Source organism: Orycteropus afer, unplaced genomic scaffold (genome assembly GCF_000298275.1).
Source record: "Orycteropus afer afer isolate SDZICR_OR568_19922 unplaced genomic scaffold, OryAfe1.0 scaffold00069, whole genome shotgun sequence".
Classification (NCBI taxonomy): Eukaryota; Metazoa; Chordata; class Mammalia; order Tubulidentata; family Orycteropodidae; genus Orycteropus; species Orycteropus afer.
In genome coordinates this window covers 2,253,155-2,265,949 of record NW_006921656.1, presented here as the reverse complement: position 1 = coordinate 2,265,949, position 12,795 = coordinate 2,253,155, and the positions used below count along the sequence as shown (strand labels likewise).

Genomic DNA, 12,795 nt, shown 5'->3' with positions numbered 1-12,795 from the left:
CAAGTCCATGCCTATGAATTTTCCCCTTAAAAAATCAGTGCACAAAGATTTATCTATAAGGACAATTATCCCAGCACTGTTCACAGTATTAGGAAGAAAAATGGAAACTAAATAATATTCAGGAACGGAGCACTGGTTAAATTAGTAATTCTACATCCTCCCGTTTCCTACTGGAGAAGGATCTGGAGAGTAGCTGGAAGCAGCCGTTCACATACCCAGCAAATGAACGTCTACAAACGTAACCTAAAGGAAAAATCATACAAGAAGACACGAGTGTATGTCCCACAACAGTCATCAAAGCATTGTTTCAGTGCTTGAACTGAATCAGTGGGAAAATGAAACATCCAGCAGCGGGAACAAAAAATTATGGCAAGCTGGGAGCTCCCAAGAAGAGGTTTTCATCTTCTCGTAGGTGCCACATACTCCCCGAGAATGGCCTGGGATTGTCTCTCACAAAATTGCTGAGTGAATAAATAACCATATCACCAAGCACTCTGATCAAAGATTCTATAGAAGAATTCTGATCAAAAGGAGAAAAACACAGAATTTCAAATTCTCACAGACTCCAGACTTTCTGGAGCTGTGGAAGCTGAATGAACACCCAACATTACTGCCCTGAGACAATCTTTAAACCTTAAACAAAAAATCTTAAAACCAATAAAGAGTTCAGCTTAACTAGGAAAGAAAGTCTGCCCTGAGCCTCGTGCTCTTTTAAAATCTACCTGCATGGGATCAAATCGACAACGGCAACTCGAAAGGTTAGACAGGAGCCTTAGGGAACAGGGAGTTTGTGGTAATGAGGCAGGAACAATTAGGAAAAGGAGGGTGAAAATGGCTGTATGACTTGGAGAAGGTCCTCAATGACAGTGAATTCTACGTGTAGAAACCAGTGAATTGGGGTACATTCTGCTGTATGTATCCTCAACAGCAAAAATAAAATGAATTAGAAAAAAGTAAAATAAAACCATAATTTTCCTTCTTAGAAAACCCTTAAAGAAATACGGACTACATGCACATTGTAGAAGACATTTCACACTCTCTGGGAGAAGAAAGCAGGTCTGGGCTGGCAGGCGGCTGGGACACATTGCTGAGTGGATAAAGCAAGCTGCAGCATAAGGTCAGGAGAATGACGCCACTGTTTAAATAAAATTTTTACATATGTTTTTGTATGCATAGATGAGGTCACGGAAGATATAAATCCAACCGGGAACAGTCATTACTCTCCGTCTGAAATGAGGGTAAAGTAGGCAGGCGGCTTTTCACTCAGTACCTCTCTCCTCTCCCCTGTACTGAGTTCTTCCCCCTCCCCTCCCCCAGTATTTAGGAAAGTACACTTGAAACTTCTTGAAGTTTTGAGTCCAAAGTACAAACAAGAGTGTCCATGAGATGCAATGCCCTGGGAGTCGTTAGCGACATTAACAGCACAGAAAGCAGCCCTAGGTGGGCACCGGAGAATGGAGGTCTCCACACAGCAAACACACACAGAATGCTCCCCATTTTGTATGACACAGGTAATGCATGTTGATTGAAAAAAGACCAGAAAAAAGAGATACAAGACTGTTAGCAATGGGTAGTGGGTAGGGCCAGTGAAGACCCTAGGTGTGAGGCTATGATGGCATTTTTTTTTTTCTTTTTCCAAATGTATTACGTGAAATATGCATTATTCCGAGTCAGAAATAAATCTTTTTAGTCAGCTGATAGTACACAGATGTTAGGGAACACGCACACATGCAAACAGGACAAACAATTCCTGCAAGCCGCAACATTCCACACAGCGCAACAGGGACATGCGACCCACACAGCACCGTCACGCCACGAAGGCACGGAGCAATGGAGTCACCTTGCTGTAATAGGAAATGGCCTCCTTGTACTTGTCGATGATGTCCTCGGGGCTCAGACAGTTCTTGGCCCGGCCGATCTCGGTGCTGGTATCGGGATTGATGCCATTGGTGGTGAGGGCACCTGCAGGCCAAGAGGAAGACAATAAACATGCTGCTTTCACAGCCTTAGTGCCTTTGTTATTTTTAAAAGGGAGGTACAAACCAGGTAACACTGAAATATGTCCTACTGGAATTGAAACAATCAAACAGGTTTAAAAGTCTCCATGGCTTGGACACTCTCTGCAACAGCTCTTCCCATCAAAGCCCTGGATGAAATGTTAATGAACCCAGGAGAAGGGCTCCTCCCTGTTGAAATGTTTTGACTACAGAACATGAAATGCATTCTAGGACATTCCTGTGATAACTAGCTTATACAATAACTAGCTTAGTGATCTTGAAGACAACGGTTCTATGGTTTTAAGCACCTGGTGCCAGCCAAGGACCACACTGCTTCCCCAAGGAGAGGAGCCACAGGAAACAGTTGGGGATGCACAGCACTAACCGCGTAACCTATCAGACGAGGCTCCTCCCCGTGGCTGGCATTCCTGCTTCTGGCCGGTGCTGTCAGTAAGCAGGACCCCGAGTTCCCTAACATCAAGGTCAGACGGGGAAGAGCTGCAGAAAATTCTCCATTCAAAGAACGTAAACAAGGGCACATGGGTGCTGACCAAAAAAAAAGGAGAAGAAGAAACTCTTTGGTTTCATGGAACACTCAAAGAAATGCTGTCCTGAACAGCAGAAGCAGGAAAAGCGGGGCTTCCCCTAAGCCACTGTTTGTGGACCTTCCACACAGCAAGCCTCTGCCACAGGCCCCACACCCCGTGGCCCAGCGGGAAGTCAGAGCCCCGGCGGCGGCCCACCTGTCCAGCTGCACGGGACAGGGCAGCCCTCCGGCCAGCCACAGCCCTCCTTGAGGCTGCTCCTCAGCCGAGGACAGGGGCAGTTCATCAGCTCTGTCTCCCATGGAGCCCTGGCTGGGCTCCAACCACTGACCTTTTCTATTAGCAGCGGAACAAGGACACTTACGGACAGACAGATGGATGACAGGTAGACAAATGGACAAAGAGACTCAGAGAAAAGGGGAACGAGGAAAATTCCATGTGCAGAATCTTCTTCCGCAGGGAAGAAAGAACTCTAGCAGACAAGTGTGAAGAGGCAGGTGGTGTGGGATTCTGTTTCCTTCCCACTTCGTGAAAATCACATGAGTGATGAGAGGGCAGAACTATAAATCATAGAAAACGATGTGCTTGAAAAAAAGATCTGAAATGTGCACTTTCTTAAGAATAGACCCAAACTGGCAGGGCCCAACAACCTAACTCCTTGGGACCCTGGCGGGCTGAGAATTCCATTTCCAGACCCCAAGGCGTCCCTTTGGAGGAGTGAGCCCTTACACGGGAGAGCTGCCACCAGAGCAGCGGCACCATTTCACACTTGCAGTGAATCTGCACCTGCTAGGGGCTTCCACACGTGTTTCCATCCATAACCTAGCAACCCTGGGACGCAGGCTCTCACAGTGTTCACAGTTCTGAAGTGAAGCAACAAGAGCCTACAGAGTTTCAGATTCTTCCCGTTGTTGTCCAGTGCCGTCAAGTCAGGTCCGCTGCACAGGACCCATGCACAACAGAACTAAGCACGGCCCGGTCCTGCGTCATCCTCACAACCGTTATATGCTTGACCTCATCAGTGCAGCCACTGAGTCAATCCATCTCGTGGAAGGTCTTCTCGCTGTAATCTCACCAGCTGCCCAGATTATGGCAGAGCTAGCCAAAACAAGGGGTTCGAACACAGCAGAGCTCACGAAGGTGCCACAGGGCTGGGCAACACTTCATTCTGTTTTCCACAGGTCGTGGTGAGTTAAAGCTGACTCTACGTCCCCTCACAAGTCACTCCAGAGTATGTTTAATCTGGGGCCTATGTTCTCCACATGGTTCTCTTTCTCTTGTGGTCTGCGTGTTTCATATGTATAATGCATGTTTCATGCATAAATTACTAATAAATAACAGGCAGCCCTGACTTAGCTCTTCATTCTGACAAGCTAGCTCACATCGCTGCGTTTTACTCTCTCTCTCTTTCCAGTCAAAGAAATGAAGGGAAAAAGAATTGGGATCAGAATGGGGGCTTCTTCACTCATCAGATCGCACCTCACCTGTCCAAGCAGGACATGATCAAATGTTAGAGAAGCCTCCAGCCACAAACAAGGAGCAAACGTTCCATCCACTTTTGAAGAAAGGGCACCACTGGTAACAGGGCTCGTTTACTGACCAACTCGGCGCCAATGTGGAGGCTGGGTGAGGAGATCCATGTGCAGCGGCCAGAACAATACGTTCAATCAGATGGTAACAAGCATATAGCTCAAAAGAGAGCTCAGAGCAGATGGATTTAATCTGTCACTAACAGAACTACAAGCTCTAAAAATATCCACACGCACTAGATCTGATCTTTGTTCCCACCTATAAAGTTTGACAGCACACGTGGTCCAGTGTTGGGAACTAGAGAAGCCAAGAGCCATCAAGACCCATAGCACTTGGTCTACAGACAGGAAGATCAATGCCACGGGGAAGCTAACATCCAGACTGGAAGGAAGAGGAAGGAAGGGCCCAGTTAAGAAGAAGTACGAAAAAAGATTGAAAAACCATCAGAAAGGTTCTCAGGTATCAATCCAGTAATCACTTAATCCTTCATTCAAGAAAGAGCTACTAAGCTCTCATTATGTGCACAGTTCTATACAAGAAAGCCACAAGCATGACGGGGACAAGGAGATAAGAATCTGACATGGGCAACAATGCACACATATATATATGTGCATATGTGTGTGTGTATAAAAAACAAACCCACTGCTGTCAAGTCAGATCCGACTCATAGTGACCCCTCCTTGGACTTCTGAGGCAGTATCACTATGGAAGTACATTGCCCAACCAAAACCACCAGCCTTCTGGTTAGCAGTCAAATGCCTTAGGCAGTACACCACCAGAGCTCCACACATATACATATGTGTGTGTGTGTGTATACATATATGTATACACATATACGTGTGGATATATAGATATCTTCCTTAAACATTTGAAAATATGTTCAACTTCACTAATGATGAGATATTATACCCAAAAGACTTGAAAGCAGAGACTCAAAAAGAGACTTTACACCAATGCAGCACCATTACAACAGCCAAAAGGTGGAAACAACCTAAAGGCCCATCAGCAGATGAACAGATAAACAAAATGTGACCCATACATACAATGGAATACTACTCAGCCAGCAGAACTGATACACGCTACAGCACGGATGGAGCTTGAAGACCTTATGTTGAGTGAAGTCAGTCGATCACAGAAGGACAAATACTGTAGGTTCTCACTTACATAAAAAGACAAGAAATGGAAAATATATCGAAACTAAAGTCTACGGGTGGTTACCAGAGGTGGGAGGGAGCAGGAAAGAGGGAGTGAACAGGCACAGAAAAATACCATTGATCTGGGTACAGTTGTACAGGGTATTGTTATAACTGCTATCAATATGCTGTACAATTGTAAAAAGTTGAACCGGCAAAAATCATGTGATATATTTACAACAATGACAAAAAAAAGAGTAGCTGATGAGGCCCGTTTATGTATAACCAAAAACTGCATGGGATTCAGTTTCTTGGTTTGGAAGTTTAAGGTCATGGTTTAATTGGCCCAATAACGTTTTTAGTGCTCTCGTTCTACTTCCTAGTACACCGTGTGGTGCCTGAGATCATAAAAAGCTTGCAAGTGGCCATCCAAGTCACAACAACTGGTCTCTCATCACCTGAAGCAACAGACGAAGAAGAAGAGTGAGGAAGAGGAGGCAAATACAGAATGTGTGGCTAATGACCTCCATCAACAACTGCCTCCTTCGCCAAGAAGAGACCACCATTACTGAACATTTTGACCAAAGATTCCATAGAAGAATCCTGATCAAAAGAAGGGAAATACAGAACAGATTTTCAATTCTCATGGACTCCAGACTATCTAGAGCCATGGAGGGTAGAAGAACCCCTGAAACTATTGCCCTGAGATAATCTTTGAATCTTAAACCAAAAATATTCCCGTGAGTCTTCTTAAAACCAAACAATATGTCACCTCAAGCATTATAGTCTTTTAAGACTATCTATGTGGGGTCAAACTGACACCAACAATTCCAGAGATTAGACAGGAACCCTACGGGGCAGCGAATTTATGTTCATGTGGAAGGAACAACTCAAACAAGGAGAGTAAAGATGGCTGCAAAACTCAAAGAATGCTATCAATTTCACTGAATTGTACATGTAAAAACTGTTCAAAAACTAGAATGTGTGTTAGAAGTGAAAAGAGCATTAAAACATACACATTTGGGAGACAAAATGAAGATGGAGAAGACAAATTACAAAATGAAATTATAGGCCATGAGCAGAATGACTCATTCGTCCTGTCACGGCACCTCCTGTGTGCCAGCGCTGGGCTGGGTCCTGGAACCACAACACCCCGGTAGTATGTGTTGCCATTGAAAAGTCACAATCAGGGCACCATAATAAGAGGAACTGACGGCTGCCAGACCCTTATTAAAGACCCAATCTAATTTAATAGCACGATTTTCCTCCCCAGGAAGTGAAAATCCTGGAATGAGAGTGGAGATGTATCATTAAAACAATCAAAGAGAAACAGAACCAGGAAGATACATTGAAGGAGCTGTCAGTTTTAAGTCAGCTGAAAAAAGACAGAAGAATCATGATAAAAATTCTACAGCAGAAATCAAAGAAGAGAAGACTTCAACAACACTGCAACCCAAGCACACACGAACACTCTCCAGCACAGGCCGTGTGCTGGGTCACAAAATAAGTCACAACAAATTGAAACTAACTGAAAGCATATGAAGCATGTTCTCTGACCATGAATTATACTAAAAACCAACAACAAAAGGAAACTTGGGGAATATTTGGAAATTAGACAACACACATCTAAATAACTAATGGATGAAAGAAAAAAATCACAAGGGAAATAAGGAAATACTTTGTGGTGAATGAAAATGAAAACACAGCACACCAAAACCTATGGGATGCAGCTAAAGCAGTACTTAGAAGGACATTTACAGCTGTAAATACCTACAAGAAAAGCAAGATCTCAAGTTAGTAACCTAACCTTAGACCATAAGAAACTATAAAAGGAAGAGCAAACTAAACTCAAAGCAAGCAATAAATAATGAAGATTAGAGCAGAAACAAATGAAACAGAGAAGAGAAAAGCCATAAATAAGATCAACAAAACCAAAAGTGGCTATCTGACAAAACTGACAAAACTTTAGGTAGACTAGCGAAGAAGACTCCAATTACTAAAATTGGGACTGAAAGAGTGGACATTACTACTGATCTTACAGAAATAAAAAAGATTATACTGGAATACTGTGCAATAAATTAGATGACCCAGATGTAATAGAAAAATTCCTAGAAACACACAAATTACTGAACCTGACTTAAAAAGAAATAGAAAATTTGAATAGACTCATGGCAAAGAAAGAAACTGAATCAATAATCAAAATATTCCCCACAAAGAAAAGCCCAGGACCACAGAGCTTCCAAGGTGAGTTCCACCAAATGCTTAAACAAGAATTCGCATCATTCTTCACATGTTCCTCCAAAAGACAAAACAGGAAGGAACATTTCTCATGAAGCCAATATTGCCTTGATACTAAAGCCAGATGAAGACATCACAACAAAACAAAACTACAGACCCATTTATCTTGTGAATACAGACCCAAGAACATTCAACCAAACATTAGGAAACCAAATCCAGCAAAACACGAAAAGAATGATATACCATACAACCATTGTGGAAAGCAGTATGGCAATTCCTTCAAAAGTTGGAAATACAAATACCATTTGACCCAGCCATCCCATTACTAGGTATATACCCTAAAGAAGTGAGAGCCATAACAAGAACAGATATATGCATGCCGATGTTCATCGCAGCACTATTTACAATAGCCAAAACTTGGAAACAACCTAGATGTCCAACAACTGAGGAATGGATAACCAAACTTTGGTACATTCACACAATGGAATACTATGCAACGCTAAAGAATAATGTAGAATCTGCAAAACACCGCATAACGTGGATGAACTTGGAGGACATTATGCTGAGCGAAATAAGTCAGTCACAAAAGGACAAATATTGTATTAGTCCGTTATTGTGAAAGTTAAGGAAAGGTTTATATATTGGAGGACATTTTCTTTGTTGGTTACCAGGGGTGGGAGGGGAGGGGAGGGAATGCTGTTAGATAGATAGAGATAAATATTGATTTGGGTGAAGAGAAGGGCAATGTACCAAATGTGAGTGACCAATATGGCAGCATTGAGGATGAGAAAGACATAGAGAGTTACATGGGCAGTACAGACAACAAATATGAACCCTTTTGCATATACAGTACTGAGTTGTCAGTGAAAGCAAACATGGGTATAGGGACGGATAGATGGGTGAACAAGCTAAACAATTAGGTATGTCTAAATGGAGAGTGTATCCAAGATCATATATAGGGTTGGCAGACAAAGGGCCGATAAGTTCATGTGAATGATCAGAATTCCCAGGTGTATAGTAGAGCTGACAAGGGGCAAGGTTGTGGTCATTACTTGGTCACAGCCAGCTACCCAGAGGGACCGAGTAGTTGATCCTGAGGGCTTGGGACCATAGTCGCAGGGGACATCAAGCTCAATTGGCATAACATACTATACAAAACATTGTTCCACCTACTACTTTGGCGAGTAGCGACTGGGACCTTAAAAGTTAGGAAGCTGCCATCTAGATGCAACAACAGGTCTCTCCTTGTCAAGAAGAAAGAAGAATACCAAAATTAATGGAAACAATCAGTCCTAGCGACTGGTACACCATCCGATCTGCAACCTATACAACTATGAGACCAGAAGAACTAGATGGTGCCCAGCTACCACTGCCATCCACTTGGAAGGGATGTAGGAGATCCTACATAAAGAGGGAGAACAATGTGGTACAAAACTCAAAATCGTTTGGAGGCAAAAAAAAAAGAAAAGAAGGTGGGGACCAGGTTTGCTGGTCCAATGGAGCCTGGTGTAACCACTGAGACTATGGCCCCTAGCTGCCCTTCAGGTCTGGAATTGAACCCACAACTGTGGTTTCCAGCCAAACAAAGTACAGGCATGTGAGTTAAACATTTACCTCAAGTAGACACACGCCCTGGAGAGAACAATCATGGGAGAAGGAAGGGCTGCTTATCCACAGGGAGATAGCTCAGGGTGCAGAAGAGTATGAAGGGATGGACACTGGGAGGAGGTAACTATGGGGAGGAAGTGGGAGGGGAGCTGCTGCATTGTAAATTTTGGTCAATGACATGAGACAAAGTATATGTGAACTGCTGTATGAAAAGTGAATTTACTCTGTAAATCTTCACCCAAATCCTAATATTAATATATATATATAGATAGATAGATAGATAGATAGATAGATAGATAGTTAGATAGATAGATAGAATGATATACCATAACCAAAGGCAATTTAACCCAGGAGCGCAAGGGGTCAACATCTGAAAATCAATTAACGTCATACATTGTATCAACAGAATGCAAACAAGAACCACAGGACTAACTGTTGTTGTTGTTATGTGCCGTCAGTCAGACCGACTCACAGTGACCCTCCCTGGGTTTCCGAGGCAGTATCACTACGGAAGTGGATTGCCCCACTGAGGAGTGGCTGGTGGGTTTGAACCACCAACCTTCTGAGAAGCAGTCAAGTGCCTTAGGCGCTACGCTACCAGAGCTCCCCAGGACTAACTAGAGATACAGAAAAAGTGTTTGACAAAAGCCAACAGCCCTGCATGATAAAAACACTCAACAAACTAGGAATAAACTGCACTTCCTCAATCTGATCAGGAGCACCTCTGAGAGCCTACACACTTTATACTTCATGGGGAAGGACTACATTCGTTCCCAAAAATTGGGAAAAAGCAAGGATGTCTGTTCACATCACCTCTATTCAGCACTGTCCTGGAGGTCCCATCCACAGCAACCAGGCAAGAATACTGAACACAAGACGCTCTGATGGGAATGGAAGAAGTCAAAGCATCTCTATTCCCAAGCCTCTGGGCCTTAGTCACCCTTAAGCCTGGAACCTAACTCACCCCAGTGGCTCAACTTGCAGCCCAAGGATAGAGAGCCCTATGAGGTGAGCAGCTACAGCAGGGAAGCCTGCACTCTTAGTAAGAACACTCAACCAGACAAGAGAGAGCTTTCGTGCAGGGACAGAGCCCAGAAGGCAGGAAGGGACAGGAAAGGAGGGAAATGGTAACCGCAGGGAGTTAGGGGCCGCAGTGCTGACACAGAGCAGGGCTGCACCCAACGGGAACAAAAGGGTGTGCGCTGTTGAATGAAAAACCAATTTGCTCTGCACACGTTCACTCAAATCACAAGAAAAGTTTTAAAAAAATAACTCTCTCTAGTCAGATGGTGTGATCTTGTATAGATAATCCTAATGAAACCCAAAAGAAGCCATTCTAACAACCCTTTCATTCTAAGAAACTATTCTAATAATATTCTAATAAACAAGTTCAACAAAGTAGCTGAGTACAAGATCAGTGTAAACGTCTGCTATGTTTCTCTGCACTTACAATGAACAATCTGAAAACGAAATTAAGAAGATGATTCCATTCACAACAGCATCAAAAGAATAAAATACTCAGGAATCAACTTAACAAAAGAAGTCCAAAAAGATACTCTGAAAACTATAAAACACTGTTGAAAGAAATTAAAGAAAACCTAAATAAATGGAAAGACACCCCATATTCACAGTCAGAAAACTTACTACAAGCATTCTTTGCGTAGCGACATGGTTAAGTTTCAAAGACCGAGTCATTATACAAACTGGCCTTACACAGGTCAGGGGCTGCACCCCATCCTCGGCACCAGTGTTACCCCCGATCACTCACTGCCCCTTCCCCACCACCACAGAGCCCACGGGGTTTGGGGGTAGTGGTGGTCAGGTATTGCCTGTCACCCACTGCCTCCCACTGCCTGCCCTGGGTGGGACCCATCTAGTCTTCCATCCACCCCAGTCCCGCAGCCCCACATGGCCCTCTTCCCTATTCTCCCCTTCCCCCACTGACTTCCCCGGCACCTTTGGGCCCTCACTCAGCCTCTCTTTCCCTGCCTGCAATCTTGTGTCGTCCCACCATCACCCTGAACCTTCCGTGGCCAGACCAAAATGCTGCAGACAAAAGGCAGAAGGTGGCTCAAAGCCAGTGGGACACTGTCCCTCATGTGGCCCAGCCATCCAGACCTCTGGTATCCCATTGGGTGTCCCACAGAGGGTGCGCCAGGCCCAGATGCAGCCATGCATGGGGCCTGGACCATTGGAGCCACCACCTGAGAATTTTTTCAAAGTTGTCTTAAGTGCAGGATGTGAGGTAATAAGACAGTAAGCGAGGAGTAAGAGTACTCTCAGAACGGCAACACTCCCCAAACTGATGTGTAGATTCAGTGCAGTCCTTACCAAAATCCAAAATGGATTCTCTGCAGATATTGACAAGCTGATCCCAAAACGCTTATGGAAATCCAAGGGACCCAGAACAGCCAAAACAATCTTGAAAATGAACAAAGTTGGAATCACACTTCCTCCTAATTTCAAAACTTACTACAAGTTATCTCTGGATGTGGGGGATTAAGGGCAGTTTTAAATTGATTTATTATGTTTATCTTATTTTCTAAATTCTCTATAATGAACGTGACTTTTATATATAATAAGTGGAAAAGATATTTTTAAAAACATGCATGTCTTGATAGAGAGGGAGAACAATGTGGAACAAAACTCAAAATCATTTGGAGGAAAAAAAAGGGGGGTGACCAGGTTTGCTGGTCCAACAGAGCCTGGTGGAACCACTGAGACTATGGCCCCTAGCTGCCCTTCAGGTCTGGAATTGAACTCACACCTGTGGCTTCCAGCCAAACAAAAGACAGGCATAGGAGTTCAACACTTACCTGAGGTGGATACACTCCTTGAAGAGAACAATCATGGGAGAAAGAAGGGCTGCTTATGCACAAGGAGACAGTTCAGGGGCAGGAGTGTATGGAGGGATGGACACTGGGAAGAGATAACTATCGGGAGAAAGTGGGAGGGGAGCTGTTACATTGTGGTAAATTGTGGTCAATGTCATGAGACAAAGTGTATGTGAACTGCTGTATGGAAAATGAATTTGCTCTGTAAATTTTCACCCAAATCACAATTAAATAAATAAATAAAAATAAAAACATGCATGTGTACTCAGTCCCTGAAAAAAATTAAAAGAATTACAGGTAAACAATAGAGTGAAAAATAATTACTTACAAACAAAAGTGTATTTAAGCTTTTCACAAACTGAAAACTTAAAGGCATGAATATACCAGGTTTCTAGAGAAATGCATACAACATTTAAGAAGACTAACGCTTAGCAAACATTCTAACTGAATAACGAAACCCAAGAAATAAGAGGGAATTCACATTTGATAGGCAACTTCAAATCACAGTTTCTACAACTCTGACCCCAATGCAATATAGGGGGAGGGAGACCTGAACCGTGGAGACACTGGGATTCCAGGCATGGAATGGGGTGAGTGCAGTTCAAACTGCACCCAAGACAGTGATGATTGTTTAAGATAGAATGCTAACTTCATTAAAACATGGTGGGAACGCTAAAAATACTCTGAAAGGCAGACAGAAATAAACACAGGACGCCTGTCCACTCGTGGGCGCTAGTTATACAGCCAGGGCAGAATATTTTAATGAAGACAAATAATCAGTACTACACTTTAGCCCCAGGGTTACAGGTGAGGAGAGACAACTCAGGGAAGCCCAGAGTAGCAGGCCGGAAGAACAGGAGAAAACGGATAAAAGCCTTGAACCCGGACAGAAGAGCAGTCAGCCCCAGGG

The 12,795-nt window shown here is 43.6% G+C and overlaps 1 protein-coding gene across 1 annotated transcript in view; it reads right to left on the bottom strand.

The window, feature by feature from the left end:
• TRAPPC9 (trafficking protein particle complex subunit 9) overlaps window positions 1-12,795 on the bottom strand; it is a 637,992-nt gene that overhangs the window by 589,094 nt on the left and 36,103 nt on the right. The window contains exon 6 of the mRNA XM_042780905.1: window positions 1,841-1,962. Within this exon, the coding sequence (XP_042636839.1) occupies window positions 1,841-1,962 (122 nt within the window). The remainder of the gene's footprint in view (window positions 1-1,840; window positions 1,963-12,795) is intronic.